The following is a 20,253-nucleotide window of genomic DNA, read 5'->3' on the forward strand; positions in this document are numbered from 1 at the left end:
CTTTCCCACAGTGTCACACTGCCTTAGTAACCAGAATGACAGAGTCACACCTGCTATTCAATGGAGTCTTTAAGAGGGGAGTGTGATACAAGTGACTCACTGGAGGAAGGTGTGAGTCTGACTTCCTTCACAGTCTGTCCGTCTCCCTCCTTCCCAAGCTCATCTCTCTGGCCTCCCTTGGCTGACCATCATCTAGTTACACTGATACCTTTCAGTTCCCAAAAGACACCAAGCTCTTCTCTGCCATTCAGCCTCCACAGCTGATGTCGGGAATGCAGTACGTCTGGCTCTCTGCAAGAGAGGCTACTTCTCATCTCTTACTTCTCAGTTTAAATACTATCTCCCCAGACAGGCCCTAAATTGGTCTCCTCTTTATTCTTTATGACAGCATTCTTATCTTTACCATAATGCTTTCTGTATTTCAACTTATTTACCTTTTGCCTGTCTTCCCCTACAAGTCTGTAAGTTTCATGCTCTAGCTCATTGCCTGGCCACATACTGGACATTTAACAAACGTGTGTTGAACAACAGGATAAATGAATGAATATCAGATATAAGTAACTGCAGAACGAGTGAAGGCCACACGAGATTTGCTTGGAAGTGAACGCAGTTTGTCCCCAAGAACAGTTTCTCTGCTTCATTCCCTGTCATCAAAACATTTCTTTATCCTTAATGAGTGGACCCTAAGAGAGTACCCCGCCCCTCCACTGCTCAGAGACCACCTGGCAGCCATGTGTCACCCTTCCAATCTCTGGGCAGATTCAGCCAGCTGGCTAGTCTTTTTTTTCTAGGGATTCTTCTATGGGGTCCTTTCTAAGAATGTGGTTTACATATTCTAGAGCAGAAGAGAAAAATCAGTTACTGAATCTGAGCTGCAAACTGTTTTTCAGAACGCCAATCACACCTTTTAATTACTAACTTTGGCACCCCAGAAAGACGGTGTTTTAAGAGCGGGAAGAGGTGGTCTAATTCATTTCATGTCAGAGTCGGGACAGAGGCCTGGAGTGTTGATGACTCACTCAGGGACATCTATCTGTGTTCAGAGCAGAGCTGTTGGTAAGACCACGTCTCCTGACTTCAGTGCATGTTCTCCGCTCTGTCCCCTCACTCTCGCCTGGCTTTACAAAGAGAGGACAGACACTGACCCAGTCCGAGGCTCAGAGAGGAGCCCCACGGGCTCGATCTGTATTTCCATTTCCATTCATAAAGTGCTTTCCTTAAAGCTGCACTTGATAAGTATGCTACTTGTGTGTAAACTGATATCCTTAAATTAGGGCACTGGAGTGTTCTCAAGACTTGTTGCCTCCTCCTCATTTTCATTCCCTTGGCTCAAGTTCTCTTCACAGGACATTCTATGGGGCCCTCTGCCCTTCTCTTTTCCCACCCCACCCACTCTCTCCTAGGAACGGTCACCAAGCAGTCTTCCCACGCTGTTCCGACTGCCTCCCCACTTCTCAAAGCCTGCAGTCCTGCTCTGCTGCCATTCTTTCAAGACTCAACCTGTCTTCTGTTTCATTTCATGCTCTTCCTCCTCACATCCCTGTGTTGGGTGCGTGAACACTGGCTCCACACTGCACAGCACTGAGACCCTGGGAAGTTACTTAACTGAGCTTTCTGACAACTTTCTTCTGGAATCACTGGACGGTATCCGTAAAACATGTAATGGGGTTCTTTCTACCATGCCATTGAAGATGGGTGCCTGATACACTCATGATTTAACTCACCCTTTGATACCACGCTTTCATCAGCATAACAGATAAATCAGCCTTCTATTATTTAACTAATGGAAAATCCCATTTAGATACAGGGGGGCATTCCTAGAATAAAAGAGGATAGCTGTCTGTGTGAAAATGCTCACTATAAATGACAACAGCAAGTAAAGGAAGGGAAGACAACCAGTGTAGTCAAACAGACAATAATTGATGGAATAGTGTGGAGTCAAAGCATCACCCTGCTTATGTAACTTCTATGCAGAGTACATCATGAGAAACGCTGGACTGGAAGAAGCACAAGCTGGAATCAACATTGCCGGGAGAAATATCAATAACCTCAGATATGCAGGTGACACCACCCTTATGGCAGAAAGTGAAGAGGAACTAAAAAGCCTCTTGATGAAAGTGAAAGAGGAGAGTGAAAAAGTTGGCTTAAAGCTCAACATTCAGAAAACAAAGATCATGGCATCTGGTCCCATCACTTCATGGGAAGTAGATGGGGAAACAGTGGAAACAGTGTCAGACTTTATTTTGGGGGGCTCCAAAATCACTGCAGATGGTGACTGCAGCCATGAAATTAAAAGACGCTTACTCCTTGGAAGAAAAGTTATGACCAACCTAGACAGCATATTCAAAAGCAGAGATATTACTTTGCCAACTAAGGTCCGTCTAGTCAAGGCTATGGTTTTTCCTGTGGTCATGTATGGATGTGAGAGTTGGACTGTGAAGAAGGCTGAGGGCCGAAGAATTGATGCTTTTGAAGTGTGGTGTTGGAGAAGACTCTTGAGAGTCCCTTGGACCGCAAGGAGATCCAACCAGTCCATTCTGAAGGAGATCAGCCCTGGGATTTCCTTGGAAGGAATGATGTTAAAGCTGAAACTCCAGTACTTTGGCCACCTCATGTGAAGAGTTGACTCATTGGAAAACTGATGCTGGGAGGGATTGGGGGCAGGAGGAGAAGGGGACGACAGAGGATGAGATGGCTGGATGGCATCACTGACTCGATGGACATGAGTCTGAGTGAACTCTGGGAGTTGGTGATGGACAGGGAGGCCTGGTGTGCTGTGATTCATAGGGTCGTAAAGAGTCGTACACGACTGAGGGACTGAACTGAACTAAAAGCAACAATTATGAAAAAAGTAAAAATATGAAAATATGTATGTGAAACAAATGCACATATGAAAATACCATTGTATGTGCTGATAAGGCCTGCAGCTGTAACATGGACACACAAAAGGTGATTTTCTTCCTTATTTTAAAAAATTTTGTTTTGGTTCCATAACTCTGTTGATACTGATACAAATGTGGGGAGAATGCCTATTAGACACTCAATGCACATTCTATTTGCTCAGGCTGGAGCTGCATGGGCCCAGGGAAGGATGCTGATGTTGAAAGCTGACAGCTTTGAATCCTGGCTTGGCCCCCCTATCTGTGGTGTGACCTTGAGCAAAGTGTTTACCCTTTCCTGGTCAGAGTTACTGGTTCTGTAGTACAGGGCTGAACTGGGAGGTCTGGAAGGATGTAATTTCTAGTACATGTGAAATTCCTAATACAAAGTTTGGCTCCATAAAAGCTACTTTTCTTTTGTCCTTTAGTTACCTGGGGCATGGACTTTCTTGTTTTTTTGCAAAGCTCGTAACTGGAGTCACTGCTTGGAGAGCCGTCTGATTCAGCTTGATGGCGACTGCCTAAAAATCCACAGGAAGACACACTCAGGTCCAAGAGGTGGACGCTTACCTTTCACACTAAGAAAAGTGCTGAGATGCAGGGGTGGTGGCTGTGAATTACCTCTGGGTTGTCAGTCAGGTAGATCTGTCTGGAGATGTTGTTTATTGCACATATCCACTGCAAAGGACATTTAAAAAAAAAAACACCTGCTGAATCCCAAAGTCACACACCATACTACAACAGAATGAAACAAACGAAATCTTTACCTCTTCATTTTCCTTTCTGCTTTCTGCCTGGAGGATTATTCCCCTGAAATAAAGTACATCTAAGTAAGTGCTTCCCAGATCTCTGTGACTGGGGCATACTTCCCTCCCCTGGGCCTCAGGTTTCCCATCTCTACAGTGAGCAAGCTGGACTCAGACCTGCTAGCCCAAGGTCATGATTCTGCAGCGTGGACCATCTTGTGGCCCTGCGTAGATGATCCAAGGTAGCCAAAACTGTGGCCTCACCACTCCTCCAGCCACACCCAAAGAACCAGCAGCCATTCCACGCCTTCCTAAGAACTGAATCTCTGCATGCCGTGGACTGGGAGTAAGACACGTGCAATCCTGCCCTACTTCCATAAAGGCATCGCTCCTGAAGGGACTCCACACCTGCCAGTTCCTGTGTTCCTCATCACGTCTCTGGGAGCTGGGGAACGTGGATCATATCCCTGTTTCTTATCTCAGGGAAGTGAAGCCCAGAGGAGTTTCATAACTGCCTGGGACTGTGACTAGAATCCGGTATCTTCATTCCCAAGTCATTTCCCAGCACCCAGGGAGGAAGGTTGATGTCTGAATATGCTCTGCCATTCTGGGAGAAGAGACGGTCTACACCATACAACACTGCCCCCTCCCCTGAGAATCTCAGCTCAGAAGCCCAGTGGAGAAAGGAAATGTAAGCAGAGCAGCGCTGAGCACAGGCCACTCCGCCCCACAAGCAGGTGAGGCCTAGAACACTTCACGGGGCTCCGGACTCCGTGAAGCAGTTTCAGACCACTGCTCCAAGTGAGAGGGGATCTCGCTCAGACAGGGTCTACTGTGATGATATGATATGTGTTAAGTGTGTGATCGGTCACTTTTGGGCCCAAGGTGCACAGCAGTATGTGGGGACAAGCGTGTTAATGACACGACACTGCTGCAGCCGAACGTCCTGCTCACGTCAGCTGTGTCAGCTGGAGCAGTGGACGCCTTAGGCAGGCACCCACTTCCCCTTTCGCTGCACAGCCAACCCACACGATGTGGACACAAAGGCTTGTCTAGTAACAGGAAGAGCCTGGCACCACCCCTCTCTCTGAGTCTCTACTGATCAACAGCTCCTTCCATCGCGCTCTACACATGTAGGTCACCCCTTCTCCAAAGCCACACACAAACCCTCCCTGGGACTTCTTTTTTTTGGCTGCATGGCATGCAGGATCTTAGTTCCCTGAACACAGATCCAACCTGCACCCCCAGCAGTGTAAGCATGGAGTCTTAACTACTGGACCTCCATGGAAGTCTCCTCCCTGGGACTTCTTATAAAAGGCAGGCTGGACTCCATATGGTCCAGTATCCTTGCTTAAAGAGAACATAAAACAACCCTCAGGAAAGGTCAACATCACCCAGAGCGGGGCCTCCCCCAAGGAGGGCCAGCACACAGAGTGACTTAGGAGGCCCTCGCAGAGGTGGACTCACTGCCCATTCCTCCCACATAAACCCGCGTGGCCTACGCTTTTCCATTGGGAGTGGTGATCTGGAAGCAGTATCGTCGGTCCTCACAGTCCACCGCCATCACCGAGCAGTTGTCCAGGTCCTGGATCAGGCCCCCGGCCACGGCGCCCCTGGGCTGGCACATGAGATTCCCGCCTTGGGTGAAGAAGTAGAGTCTCTCCCAGGTGGTTGAGACCAGCCCTGTTTTACTGTGAGAATTGAATTGTGAAAAGCCCATGAGCACTAGGAGCATGAACGGCACCTCAAGAGTCTTGCTGCCTCTTTATTGGGTACTGGTAGTGTTTCAGAGGACTTCCCTGGTGGCTCAGACGGTAAAGCCTCTGTCTACAATGCGGGAGACTCGGATTCGAGCCCTGCATTGGGAATGTCCCCTGGAGAAAGAAATGGCAATCCACTCCAGTACTATTGCCTAGAAAATCCCATGGACAGAGAGCCTGGCAGGCTGCAGTCTATGGGGTCGCAAAGAGTCGGACACGACTGAGTGACTTCACTTCACTTCAGTGTTTCAGAAACGATGGGTTTCTTGACATTAAAGCAAAAGTGCTTTGAAAAGAACTCAAGTGCAAAGACTAGCAGTGGGGGGGACAGTGCAGCCTGAGTGAGTGGGGAGCTGACAGGCTCTGCTGGTCCCAGGGCCAGCTCCAGGATGTGTGCGGGGCACCTACGCCACTGCAGCCAGACTTGGCTTCTCAACCCAGTGTCAGCCATCGGACACCGAAAACCTTGAAGACCACTTCTCTGAAGACTCAGAGCTGAACTGCTCGAAATCTAGTTACAGAGTTACCAGGGTCACCTCAGCCCACAGCACATACCCCAGAATCCTGGGCGCTTTTTATCAGACTGGGTTTTGTTTCAGCTTAGATGTTATTCTTGTTTTGTGGGCTGTTTACAAGAGAAAAATCCAGTTCCTGACCAGTAACACCAGAACCTTGTGGAGTTTTCGGTACAGAACTAAAGGAGATGTGTGGCTTGTGATCTTGATAAGCTTTATGGACTCTCGAAGAGCTCCACCCTGGAAGGAAAGCAGCTGGCAATTCCTCTTCATGCCCCCTCCATTTGGGGGGCGTCGAATATATTTAGTTCATTCAGTGTGTACGGAGTGTGACTATGTATAGGGCACTAGGTTTCCAGCCTCAATAATTACAATTTCCAAAAATGGTAACAGCTAACACTGGAGTGCTTATACCTGCTAGGAATTACCTCAGTTAATCTTTGTAACAATTTTATGATGTAGGTTCAGTTTTCAGCTCTATTTGATAAATGAAGTGATCGGGGCCCCAGCCCAGCCAGGGCGTCTGACCAGTAGGAGTTCACCACTGCACCTGCTCTGCTCTTAGGCTCAGGTAAATCTGAGTGTCTTGTTCATTTGAAATGGGCAGTTGGAAGACCTGAAGGTTAAATATGAGATTCAGTCTATAGAAATCTAGGCGACTCTGATAAGTTCCTGGCCCTCAAGACTCTGGCCTCAGTGCTGGGTCACTGGCACACTGCTCTCACCCACTGGGAGTCTGGGGAAGGGTCTCAGTGGTCTAGGACGATGACCACTAAGAGCAGTCTACTTACAAATGGCCCTGGTGAGCAGGAAGGGGTGGCCTGTGGTGTCTTGGGAGTCCACGTACTAGGTTCTTACTCACACAACTGTTTCAAGCCCATCTCTCAGCACAGTTTGGGACCCGGCCCAGGTCCTGTGTCCCAGGCGGGAGGGGCGCCTGGTGGGAGCTCTTCCTCACCCTCACACACCCCCACCCTTTGATGGGGCACATAACAGGTGCTTTCAGCCACTGCTACGGAACACAGCTTTGAGAAGGGGGCGGGCAGAGCACTCTTACTTTCTAAGATTAAGGTAACCGGCCTTCTGGATAAGGTTCCTGTTGATCTGGGGTGCAGCCACATCGAAGTCTGGGGTGTAAACAGCTTCGTCGAGAGAAAGTAATTCTTGCTGGGATGCCCTCATCTTCTCTGCTTCCACTTCTAGTTCCACCTGGATGCTTGAGACAGAAGGTGTCAGATCAGTCACTTGTCACAGCAGATGGTGGAGCCTCCCCATGGCTTCCTGGCTCACACAGGATACACAAGGCTCCACCTGAGGCCATGAAAGCTGAAGACCACAGGGACTCCAGTCTGTGTCACCTAAAGTGTTAACAAGACGGCTGTTTTCAAACAGAGCAGAACTGAATAGCACTGGGTGAGGCCTGAATCCAGGTGAGCAGTTACTCTGCTGACACAGTGGTGTCCAGGCTCAGAACTACCGGTGTGAGTTTGAGAAGGCAAGCCCATCCTCGGGAGCCACAGGTGCTGGCAGCTGTGGAAGTGCCGGGGAGGCAAGAAGGAGACGGCCGTCATTATGGGCAGGAGTGGAGACGGCCACTGGAGACTGGAAAGCAACTAAAGCACAAACACAAAGGCAAGGCCAATGCTTCTCCCTTGTGTGACAGCTACTCAACTGCCCAGAGATGGCACGGGCTGGCGGGCCATAATTTGCCTATGGTCTGGCTTCATTTCCTTGTGCCCTGAAGTGTGGAAAACCTGGAAGCTTTACCTTGAAACAAGCAGCTAGCTGCCTTTTCTCCCTGATAAGGTGAGGCCCCAACAGCTATCACACCCAGTGAGGACAGCCTGGGTTATAAAGTCTTAAACACAATCTGCCAGGATGGTCCCTCCACCCAAGAAAACAAACTGGAGGCACTGTTCCACTTCCCCACTGCAGTAAGAAGGCAGGACTGAACTCCACTGTTGATTTCAGAACGAAGCCTGGGGGCCACTGAGTCCAGGGTTTTAGAGTGAGCTCCTCAGCGTTTCCTTTCAAAAGCGCTCTGCAGGTGAGTGAGCTCGGGCTTGGTCATTCCACGTTCTCCTCTTGGAGGTTCAGTGTCTACTGCCTGTCTACTGCCGTCTTGTTTAATGCTGCCCGGATACAAGCAGTCAGTCTGGGTTAATTTTGGCTGTTTGGACATCTGAATGGAATGCCTGGGGCTCCACCAATGAACCTCATTAGTTTAACCTGCCTGTCACTGCCAAGGCTGAGAGAAAGAAATGAGAAAAAAAAAAAATTAAGCGGTAAGGATGTAGAAAGAGGAAGCCAGACGTATACAGAATCTGGTAGGCTCATCAGCTTTTGTGAGAAGCCTCTGAAGATCTCATGAAAGGTAAGCATGCTTTCCCCCAGAAGAGCCCTCATGTGAACCACCACAACATCATGCGCACAACTGCAGGGAGCTTGTAGCCCCTTCCCCTCCCCCAGCCGTGTGGACTCAGGCTCAAAGACTCTGAGCTAATGCAGGAATTCAGAGAACAGGGGAGAAAAGTCACCATCTTCAAATGTTCCCTTCAAAGTTTTTTTTTTTTTTACAAAATCATGTTTTATTTAATTAAAAAGTGTGTGTGGAAAAAAAAACAATAAAAAAGGCTGACATGTTATCACTTGGAGTAGGGATTAAAAGCAAAGCCCCTGGCACCAGAGGTGGTTTGAAATACCACCCATGTGGGTTCAGGCTGGGTTCTGAATCCTCTCACACCTGTATGGGAGGCCAGGCATCCATCTCCAGGGGAAGCATCACAGAGCCCAGAGCCGCCATGAGACACTCATCCCTTGGCCTCTCAGGTGGGGTGGCTGCTGACATATGGCAGTGCAGCAGTAAGACCCTTCTCATAGGCTGGCGGGGGTGGGGGGCAGCAGTATTTATCTACTCACCAGAACAAAATGTAAGGGATAGGAAAATGAGAATTCTTAACTGTATGCTTTCACTGTTTGAACCAGGAGGTTCCAGGGCTCCCGGGTTCAGCTGGGAACCCCACCTGCTGCCTCTGTAGCAAAATGCCTCGTCAGGCAGCAGAAGCGCAACTCAAAAAAGTAGACCCAGCCCTCGGGAGCAGGGTGTGTGGCCAGGGCCGAGTCACAAGACTGTGGGAACAGCTGGTGCCCTGGTGACAGTTCAGAGAGAGAGACGCCAACAAGGAGAGGATGCGAGCACTGCAGCGTGCCGGAAATGGGCACAAACGTCCTACCATCCGTTAATAAAAAAATCTAGTCCACGAGAAAACCCTGAAGCACAAGTAGTTCTCGCAGAGACACAGAAAACCATGGGATTCTGAGAGTTAAGCAGGATGAGAGAGGCGGCGAGAGATAAGGGAGAGCGTTTTGCAGTGACAAGTTAATGGGCTCCCTATTTTCACTTTCTCCTGACACTCCTGGGGTTCACAATCAAATTACAAGGCAGGAAATTGAATTCAGATTTCACAAACTGCTTTCTAGCATAATTATAAATTTAACGTGCATGCAGCAATCAGAGGGAAAAAACAGTTTGGGGACTTTCACGAAGGAATATACGCTTTCCTGAACCGCAGCTCTCCATGTATTGCCCAAACAAATTCTGCTCCTTGGCCTTTTAAAGATACTTTGAAATGCAGCATCCTCAAGAAAATGGACAACACTCATTTTTCCACACAAAATAAGATCCTATACTTGTCAGTTATACATCTATATATACAGAGAGACAACATTTCTGTATTCCAGGAATCATGAGGAGTGCTCAAGGAACCACACGTCTGTGCTGTTAATGAAATGAGCCTGGCGTTGGCGGTGCCTGGGCGCCTTCCATGAGCTCACTAGCGGGGACACTGATGACAGGAAGCGAGGAGACTCAGAGCAGCCGCAGCCTCAATTAAACGTGGGTAGGACGGTCTGCATTTGGAAAGCTGAGCTGCAGTTTGGTAAATGAATTTTAAGAAGGCTTAATGTCTTATTTATCTATTTGTCATTCACAAATGATGCTGAGTTTCCTGAAAAGCTGCAGCACTTCTGGCTGATAACCCCATTAGCTCTCAAAGAAAAAAGCAAGCCACTCTTCTAAACTGGACTCATAGGCTTATAACGTGAAACTTGAGTATTAAAAAAGATGATGTTAAGAAGAGGAACTTGGACTTAATGGGAAAGTACCCTTGTGGACGTTTTAATTTTTATTTAGAATTTGTAGTAGATAGGACTCTGGCTCCATACAAGTCAAGAATTGCAGAAATCATGACTTTCCAAGCACACTACTCACAAAGAGCACAGCGAAAAGATGGGTGCCGTCTCTGAGCGTTTTTGGAGTGGAGGCGGTCAGGGTCGGGGGCTTTATGGGGCGCTCCCCTCACCTTGCAGAGAGACTGACTCAGGAGAAGAGACAAAAGGCAAAGGAGATTCAAACCAGAGCACAGCATTACCTTTGAACCATGTCTGCGACGGAGGATAAGAAGCTGTCCATACTCTGGGAAAACATCTCTGCTCCCTTCTTAAAAAAGTTAATCTGAAAGATACAATTTTGACATTCTGAAAACTGTCTGGAAAAGGTGACTGATAAAACTCATGAAATGTGAGCTTGACAGCATCAGGGCAGTTGACACTAGTGAGCCCTCCTGCCCGCAGCATTCACTGCCTTCCAGCTGAGGCCCACCTCACCAGCCGAGAGTTACTCCCAAAGCCCTCAGTGCGTCGGTAGAGGGAGGGGGGTGAAGCCTGCTAGCTTGCTGAAAGGCTGTGAAGACCAGAGGTAGTATAAGGGCTTGGTACATACCCCCCTCATCAATAACTACTACTGATAATTATTTAGATATTATCATCTGCCTTTTTCCTGTGTGAATGTAGAGTCATCTCTTCAGGGCCAGTATTAGGTCTTATTCACCTTTGGGTCTCCAGCAGCCAACACGGTGACATGCACAGCACCAGCAAGAAGCAGAGAAGCAGTGTGCAGCTCTCAGTGAAGGGAAGGCCACACTGACGGCCTCTTCTCACTGAGCCACGTGTGGCTCTGAACACAGGCCAGATGGTGGCCTGGCTGCCAGCTTGCAGAAGGAAAATGGGGCTGAAGATCCTTAAAAGGCCCTTCCAACTCCGACATCAACTTAAAGGGGATCGTGCATGAGGAGGACACAGCAGGGCTGTGGCACTGTGTAGGTGCTGGACACTGGGGGCGGGGCCCTCCTGCTCCCCAACATTCTGATCTGGAAGCAGGCCTTATCTGGGTGGTGGGCATGGAAACCCACCTTTCACCTCTAAGAGGCTAGGAGGTGTCATTGGTACAGTTCTGACATCCTCACACCTGGGCCCCCAGACACCCTGGGGAGGCACATACACCAGTGTACTTAGTTCTTACGGTACAGAAACACAAGGCTCCGGGTATTCCTAATGCGAGGAATACCTGCAGGGAGATGCCCTGGCTCCATGATCTTGGACCCATACAGAGATCAACACTGTAAATGCCACTCTGAGTCCCAGAAATGTTAAACATCAAAGTCTGTTAAATAAGCATTCTACATTTCTGAGGGCACAGCATGAAGGTGGCTTTTCCTCTGCTTCCCCACCCTGAACTCCTTGGAATTGATGCTAAGTCTATACCTCAGCTCCTCTACTATTCTGTAAAGGCCGAGGGCAGAGGCTCATGCAGTCCTTTAAACCACCTGACGGAAGGAAGGCATTCACCCACCGGCTTCTACAACCATGTGATGTACGACTCACCCTGTAAATACAACATTTTTTGTGTTCTCATGTACCTGTACACAGATTACAAAACCTCAATCTGTGGGTAGGCATCAAGATTGAATCATAGCTTAATTGGAAACCTGTTTACTGAGGGCCAGAGAAGGAAAAACTGGAGTCAAACCACCTTCACTGAAGTGGATGGTGCTGAGAAGTCTCATTTGGTGCAACATCATCCGAAGCCCTCAGTTTGTGGCCCTCTGTGAAAAGCAGAAGTACTGTGGTCACATGACCACCAGCTACCAAAGCAGATGCTCCGTGGGCAGTGGGTACAGAGGGCTGATGAGGCAGGAGGACAGTGAATGCTTCAGAATCATCCAAAGATTCACGGTGTCAGACAACAACCTCATTTACAGGAAGGAACTATTGTTTTTACCAGAATTTAGAAGTCTGCAGGGTGAGACATTCATCCAGCCTTCTGTCTTGAAATCTGCACACTTTTCATATAAAAAATGAAACATGCCATCCTCAGTCCTCGAAAACGATGCTGCCACCACCCAACAAGGATGGTGTGCTCTGCTCTGCCTTCCTAGGTGCAGGGGCTACACCGCGCTACTGCACCTGATGTCTTGTCTTCCCCTCTGCGGCCAGGCTGGGAGATGCGCTAGAATCCTTGGCTGTGAAAGCCAGTGAAACAAGTCAGTATCAAACCCATCCTTCAGGCCTTGTGAGGACCCTCCTCTGACCAACCCAGCTCCCCAAGCACTGACCTGTCAGGCCTGGAGCTGTTCATCTTTCTGAGATGCTGAGTCCAGGTCCTTCCCTGACTTGGGGCCTCTAACTGAGAAAGAATACTGCTCCAAAGGCAAGAACTGCTAATCAAGGAGGTCAGATGTAAGAAGAGGTATTAGTCAGAGAGAACAAGGGAGTACTGGCATTCTCTAACAATGCCAGGACAAGGGCAGGGGCAGAGGGACAGTATTTAGCAGAAGAGGGGAGGGCAGCAGAGTGTGAATATACACGAGCAGACACATGTGCCCCTTCCGAGGAAGCTGGGCAGTGCCCAAGGATTTGCTCAGGATTGGGGCCCACAGCTGGACAGCGCTAGTTTCTGGTTTAATCCAGCTTTACTCAGCTGACACACAGATTATACTGCCCTGGTTAAATATTACCTCCGAAGACATAAGCTGACCTTACTGTCCCCACCACTAAACAATGTAACAAACATATTGAGAAGATAGCTGAGCTTAAATGTTCGAAGGTTCTCTCTTATTCTCTTTTTGAATGAAATGGATATTTTATTTTTTGGAAATATATGTATTCTTAAAATGTATTTTAAAAATAATAGATGCTCACATGTGGGGTTTTTTAAAAGTTGCTTTTCTTCTTCTCAACGTTTTGCTTCTTCACATTCCCTTCAGTCCCTAGAAGGTTAACTGAGAAGATTCCCAGGTGTGTTTCTCACGTGCCCAAGTGAGGTTTTGGAGCCAAGCTAAGTGGGGCAAACGCAGGGTAGGTAGGGGTGAAGTGCGAGGGCTGGTGTCCCAGGTCAAGGCCTCATCCTGAAACTGTAGCCTCCCTGCAGACAGTGTTCAGTAGTCCATGAAATGGGAGGAAGAAGGTGGATCAGTATTCTACAGAGACTTCATCAGGCAGTGGCAATGTTTCCCCATGCCCCAGAAGCCAAGGTGCTGGCAATAACCTCAGCAAGGTTATCTTGTGAGAAGAGCCCCTCCCACACAGAAGACAAAGGAACATGCGGAGTCCTGGGTTGCAGGCCCAGTTCTACCAATCTGGGAGTCAGAGGCTTCTCAGAAAATTGGACCAGGCCTGGCTTTCATTGGAATCAGACACAGAGGCCATGCCGGCTCCTCCCCACGGGAGTCCTGGGAACGGGCCATTGTTTCCTGCACATACAGCCTAACAAGTCCAGCTACTGAGGACCCAGCCCCTCTGGCAGCTGTCCAAGTGCTGGCATCTAGTAGCTTCTAGGAAGGCTGTGCATCTGTGTTTTTTTCTCTGATGATGCTTCCATGTCTCCTAGGGGCTTCGTCAGCAGAACACCACGCTGTTCTCCACAGCTGGTCAGGTCTGAGGCCTTGGGGCAGGGGGACAGCCCTACCTGTCCATGGGCAAAGCCCAGCATGGGCTCCATCATGGCCACACGCTTCCTGTACTGCAGCGCATTGAGGGCACAGTAGTATTGAAGGGAGGAAAGGTGCTGTTTTCGCCGGGCTGCTGCCACCTCCTTCACGATTTCAGCCTTCACCTGGTTAAGAGAGGAAAGGAAAACCAATGGCAAGCTGTCCAAAGCAAGCGGCAATTCTGTACGGGCTGGCAAGTTCAAAATATGTTTGTTTATTCATTAGAGCAATACTTGTGACAAAAAACATAAGGTTCTTCCCCAACTTTTTAAGAAGTCAAATTAAAAATACCAAAATTAATGGCATCTCAGTGTTTGTGAGGGTGAAGCCAAGACTTTCTGCTGGCAGTACTACAAAGAACTACAGTCCTTTAGGAGAATAATATGGCAGCATGCAATCAAAGCCATACACATGCTGCTTCACTCTTAAGACTGTATTCCCAGGAAATCATGGAACGGAAGTGCAAGTTATACATCTGAAAATATTCGATATTCTCCGTGTGTGTGTGTGTTAGTCATTTAGTTGTGTCCAACTCTTTGTGACCCCTTGAACTGTGGCCCACCAGGCTCCTCTGTCCATGGGATTCTCCAGGCAAGAATACTGGAGTGGGTTGCCATTTCCTTCTCCAGGGGATCTTAACCCAGGGACTGAACCCGGGTCTCCTGCACTGCAGGCAGATTCTTTACCATCTGAGCTATAGGGAAGTCCCCGATATTCTCTATAGCACCTAAGAAGCTAGAAAGCATGAGTTAAAGAATCAGAGGCTACATCCAGGGCAAGGAGATCAAGTGCCTGAGTATATTTGAGTCAGATAATCATATGAGGTATCAAGCTTAAGATAGAATCATTACATGATTATCATTTTACAGTGGTTCCAAGTTCATGTTTAATAAACCAGTTTGAAAAGCTAGAACAGGGAAGCAGAAGTCTACTTAAGAGATTTGGAAAAAATATTTTTAAAAATCCATGTGTAGGAAAAAAAAAATTCTCAGAACACCCTCAATGCCACAAATTCGTAACAGGAAAACATAAAAGGAGCTTAAATAAATGAAGTGAAAAATAACACGGAAGGTAGGTTTTCTTACCTTTTCATTCTCCTTTTTTTTAGGAAGCCTACTATATTTTGCCATTGAGAGGTCATGCTCTAAAAATAAACAGACATTTTAGCACCCAGATGGGTTGAAAGGCAAGAACATTCATTCAGCATCTCTACCCACAGACAAACTAAACCCTCATACCAAGACCAGAGAAGATGCTTACCGCTGCTGGCGAGTCCGAAAAGATCCTTTAAAGTGCTTACTTCTGAATAAGAGAAAAGAAACATCTTAAAACAAAGAAAAAGAAAGTATGCTTTCCCAGGAAAATAAAGATATGTACATGGAAGGGGAAAGTCTTCACCAGCACTCCCAGGTCCTGGTGACTAGGGATGCTTGCTTTAATGAAAAACTTCTGAAGCGATCTAGTATACTGTACTTGCAACAAGTCAACACCAATAAATATTACCCCATGTAGGTGCCACACACATCATGTATAAAGATGGCTTAACAAAGTAAGACCAAAAAAGTCAATGTTAGAGAGCAATGACCATCCAAGGTTAAAAACTTAAAAGCATGAAGATATTTAAAAGGAAGCGACACTTTCTACAATTCTAAAATAATCCATTTTTACTTTATCAACAGAGAAAAGCATTTTCACATTTTCTATGTTGTTTTTTGTCTCAAAACTGCTTCCAGCTTATAAATTTCTCTTCACATTTTTGTTATATTTTCTAATATGGAGGCTACTTTCTGCCTTTCTATTCTTTCTTTCTCATATTTTACTTCCCGTTGGAGCAGTTTTAGAGTTTTTTCCTTATCAATTTTAAATCACTTGCTTAAAAACTCTTGCATTATATTCATTCAGATTATGTACTTATGCTGGTGGGTAAGCAGGCCTCCCAGATAGTTCAGTGGTAAGGAACTCCCCTGCTAATGCAGGAGACCCAGGTTCAATCCCTTGGTTGGGAAGATCCCCTGGAGGAGGAAATGGCAACCCACTCCAGTATTCTTGCCTGGGAAATCCCATGGACAGAGGAGCCTGGTGGGCTACAGTCCATGGGGTCACTAAAGAGTTGGTATGACCCAAGGCAAACCCTTCAAATCTCTGTCTTGGTGTTATCAGAAAAGTATAACAACTTTTTTCATGAATACTAAGAGACTTCTCTTTCCACTATTACTGGATACTTTTATTATCTTAAAAAAAAAATTATCATCCTGGTAAATATTACTGCTCCACAAGTTGGGCCCTCTGGACTAACAAGGGCCATGTCATCAAGGCTGCAGGGCATGTCAGGCTGAGGTTCCCACCAACAAACCTGAGAAACATCAGTTTGACCATACAAGTTGTCAGGGGGGGATTCTTCTGTCTCCAAAAGACTTAAGAGTTTGTTTTTCAAATGACACCCCTACATGTATTTTCATTTAGAGAAAATCTTTTTTTAAAATGCACTCAATGAAGTTTTCAGTTACCACTGGATAAACAGCACAGGACAGGACTGTATTTAGGTCTGGGATTTACATGCGATTATAGATGAGCAACACTAAAAAACATGAAAAATCCTGCTCAGTTGAGATTTCTCTTCATACAAGCTGACATGTATTACATTTTATTTATCAAGCATTGCTGCTGCCAAGTGCTACTCTACTTGGGGGGAGTTTAGGGTGACATGATCACAGGGGATCTCAAAGTGAGGGGGAAGAAAGCTTCATGTTTGAGATCTGGCCTTCCATGAATGGCATCTTTTCTGCCTAAAACAAAAACTTTAAGGTGCTGTATTTTTAAAGACGAAGTACTATCCTGAACAACAGAGCCTTCAGTACTCAGGTTCAGACTTTCTGTTCTGCAATTTTTTATATTGGTGTTGTAGAAAATACAATCTTTACTCTTTGAGCAATGAACATTTTCAATGAAATAAAAATGGACAAAAGGACTAGAAAACCCACATTCCCAAAAGTAATATTAACTAAGTTTTTTCAAGATTATACATTTTTTCACTACCTTCATTTCAAATGATATAAAATTATTCTAAAGTTTTATTTTAGTTGAAGAACCAAAATTAACCCAAAAGAGCAACTAGGCTCTCTGAACTAGTCACAGGTACTCCCTCCCACTAAATGTGAGCTCCACTGTTGTTGTTCACAGCTACATCCCAGAATCGAGCACGGATACCGCATGGTCCCCACTTTGGCCTTTCCTCCTGAAGCTTCCCACTTACATTCCAAAGTATTCATGGCTCCACAGGAACAGCATGCCTTTACAAATGCCCCCAACATAAGTTTGGGCAAACTCCAGGAGACAGTGAAGGACACGGAAGGAAGCCTGGCTTGCTGCAGTCCATGGAGTCAAAAACACTGGACATGACTTAGCGACTGATCAACAACAACCTGTAATATGAGTCTTGTTATCTCTGTCTACTTGGTAAACATTTATTTATCAAAACCCAGCTCAGAGATCTTCTCTAGGAAGCCTTCCTTGGCACCCTACCCTCCAAAGGGTAATAACGCCTTTCTATGTGCAGTTTCTGTTCCCTGTACAGCCCTATCAAGCTGCCCTAGTCACATTACAATTGTTTCCAACTCTGTTTTCTTATTAGCCTTTGACTTCCTTTAGGTGAGCCAAGAACACTGTGAGGATTTAATAAAAGCTGAAAAAGAGGGTATTTCTCAATGATCCACACACTTAAAAGAAATAGTTGCAGAAAAAAAAAATACTAAAAGAATTAATATTCTGAAAGTATATGGCATTGAACTCAGATACTTTACCTGTAAGATCCTTTTCTCGAAATTGTATAATTGGTAGAACCATTGTGTCTGCCAACTGTTTAGCCAGCTCTGTATGGAGAACATTAAGCTGAAAGAAAGAGAACTCTATTGAAGAAAATAATACCTACTATTTCTGACTGTCTTATTTCACCGAGTGATCACACTGAACACTTCCATGTGATTAAAGAGCTCAGTTAGACTTCTCAGCAAATAAATTACCCTTCATAAAGCAGTAAATGACATAGGCAAAGAGGTATTAAAAACTAAAGGCAAGGTTCTAACTGACCAATGCACCATTTAAGTTTGCTAAAGGAATTTCTGAGCCCATGGTTATTGTTTGTTTACTGTGCAAATTCTGGCTCTGTGTTCTTGACATGAGCCACATGTCCCTAGAGAAGGAAAAAGCTCTGATGTGTGGGCAGTAAGGTTAGCACTTTGCCAGGCCTCTGTGTGAGCATGTTCTCTCAGATGGGGCTGAGGTCATACCTTAAAGACTGGCCTGCTTGGAACCTACCTACCTTGCAAGTGTAGGCACTGGGGACCTGGGAAATGCTATGAGAGAGAAAGCTCCCTGCGGAGACAACCAGCCAGATTGCAGACATTTCCAGGAGCAAGAAGGCTATATTCAGATACGCTCCTCCTCACCAGATAATTTTAACAGCTCTTGATTCTTTCCTCTCTTCCATCTCAAGGCCTTACTAAATCCTGTCTTTGTAAAAGGTCTAGGAGAAATAAAAATCATCACCACCAGCATGAACACTTTGGAGCACCTCATGCACCACTTTGTGTGCCCGCTTTCTGTGCTTTTATATCACTTAGTTCCCATCTACTCTGTCAGATGGGTATTATTTATTATACTCAGTTTTATAAGTGGGCAAATAAATATCTAAATCTACAGAGCAAATCAGTGGAACAGCTAGGATGTTAATCCCTGGCTCAGTTCAGTTCAGTTCAGTCGCTCAGTCGTGTCCAACTCTTTGTGACCCCATGAACTGCAGCATGCCAGGCCTCCCTGTCCATCACCAACTCCCAGAGTTCACTCAAACTCACGTCCATCGAGTCGGTGATGCCATCCAGCCATCTCATCCTCTGTTGTCCCCTTCTCCTCCTGCCCCCAATCCCTCCCAGCATCAGAGTCTTCCAATGAGTCAACTCTTTGCATCAGGTGGCCAAAGTACTGGAGTTTCAGCTTTAGCATCATTCCTTCCAAAGAACACCCAAGGCTGACCTCCTTTAGAATGGACTGGTTGGATTTCCTTGCAGTCCAAGGGACTCTCAAGAGTCTTCTCCAACACCACACTTCAAAACCATCAATTCTTCGGTGCTCAACTTTCTTCACAGTCCAACTCTCACATCCATACATGACCACTGGAAAAACCATAGCCTTGACTAGATGGACCTTTGTTGGCAAAGTAATGTCTCTGCTTTTCAATATACTATCTAGGTTGGTCATTAACTTTCCTTCCAAGGAGTAAGCGTCTTTTAATTTCATGGCTGCAGTCACCATCTGCAGCGATTTTGGAACCCAAAAAAAATAAAGTCTGACACTGTTTCCACTGTTTCCCCATCTATTTCCCATGAAGTGATGGCACCAGATGCCATGATCCTCGTTTTCTGAATGTTGAGGTATAAGCCAACTTTTTCACTCTCTTCTTTCACTTTCATCAAGAGGCTTTTTAGTTCCTCTTCACTTTCTGCCATGAGGGTGGTGTCATCTGCATATCTGAGGTTATTGATATTTCTCCCAGCAATCTTGATTCCAGCTTGTGCTTCTTCCAGCCCAGCGTTTCTCATGATGTACTCTGCATATAAGTTAAATAAGCAGGGTGACAATATACAGCCTTGACATACTCCTTTTCCTATTTGGAACCAGGCTACTGAGATCTAAAATTCACACTCTTCTCAAAACATTGTCTGGGATACAGTTTGTCTTTCATGCTCACAAAGTGGCCAAAACATTTAACGTGTGGTAGTTGGTAATGAACACAGTGGAAGGCCCTGACTTCCAGATACTATGAGGATGCTCTGGGATTCCTGTTGGGTGTATAAGGAGAAATCACCCAGGGATTGTTTTTTGGGGTAAATGTTAGGCGAAGTTTCTTTCAGCAGCGATCAAAGACACACCCACATCCCCCTTTTGCACACAGATCTCCCAACAGATCTGGTCCTTCAGGGTGGTGCTTTCAGAGGCTCTGACAAGATTAAAAACTGGCCTAAGGTCAACCATCTGTCAGGCAAGGGAGCAGCTGGCCAGTCAATGTTCCCCTTGTCTTTCAATCAAGCCAAAGGATGGCAGTTTTTTGTTTTTGTTTTTCTCCCTGTGGGGGAACACATGAAGACAGCCATGCCAAAAAACGCATTAGGATAGAACATGTTAACTACTTTTCCTGAATAACTGCAATAGGAAATGTACCTTTTTTTTTTTTTTACTAACAATTAATTAGATGAATTCAATGAACTGGCTCTGCATCAAATGCTCTAATTGTTTAATATAATCTTTATAACAGCTTGGTTAAGTGGACTATCCTGCTTCTGTCATTTACAAATGAAAAAAAAACAAAACACAGAGAGGTTAAATGGTTTTCTTTCCAAAGGTTATATACCTCAGGAATGGCAAATTTCCGAATTATTCATTTTCTTCCTAATTTCTTCTGAAGGATCAAGGGATCTGTGTCACCAACTCTTTCCTTTGGGGCCTTGGGAGGTAAGGAATAATCACTTCCAAAC

General features: G+C 46.1%; 1 protein-coding gene across 3 annotated transcripts in view; it reads right to left on the bottom strand.

Moving 5' to 3' along the window:
* Window positions 1–20,253, bottom strand: part of APPL2 (adaptor protein, phosphotyrosine interacting with PH domain and leucine zipper 2) — a 54,398-nt gene that overhangs the window by 11,623 nt on the left and 22,522 nt on the right. For 2 of the 3 annotated variants that reach the window (XM_068970130.1, XM_068970128.1), the window contains exons 5-14: window positions 17,527–17,614; window positions 14,987–15,028; window positions 14,812–14,870; window positions 13,705–13,851; window positions 10,331–10,413; window positions 6,958–7,116; window positions 5,128–5,316; window positions 3,647–3,689; window positions 3,501–3,557; window positions 3,312–3,400 (exon numbers count right to left, since the gene is read on the bottom strand). In XM_068970130.1, the coding sequence (XP_068826231.1) occupies window positions 3,312–3,400; window positions 3,501–3,557; window positions 3,647–3,689; window positions 5,128–5,316; window positions 6,958–7,116; window positions 10,331–10,413; window positions 13,705–13,851; window positions 14,812–14,870; window positions 14,987–15,028; window positions 17,527–17,614 (956 nt within the window). Of the gene's footprint in view, window positions 1–3,311; window positions 3,401–3,500; window positions 3,558–3,646; window positions 3,690–5,127; window positions 5,317–6,957; window positions 7,117–10,330; window positions 10,414–13,704; window positions 13,852–14,811; window positions 14,889–14,986; window positions 15,029–17,526; window positions 17,615–20,253 lie in introns of all 3 variants that reach the window. The other variant, XM_068970129.1, reaches the window with a different exon arrangement.

The sequence above is a fragment of the Capricornis sumatraensis genome, chromosome 4 (assembly GCF_032405125.1).
Source record: "Capricornis sumatraensis isolate serow.1 chromosome 4, serow.2, whole genome shotgun sequence".
NCBI classification, from domain to species: Eukaryota; Metazoa; Chordata; class Mammalia; order Artiodactyla; family Bovidae; genus Capricornis; species Capricornis sumatraensis.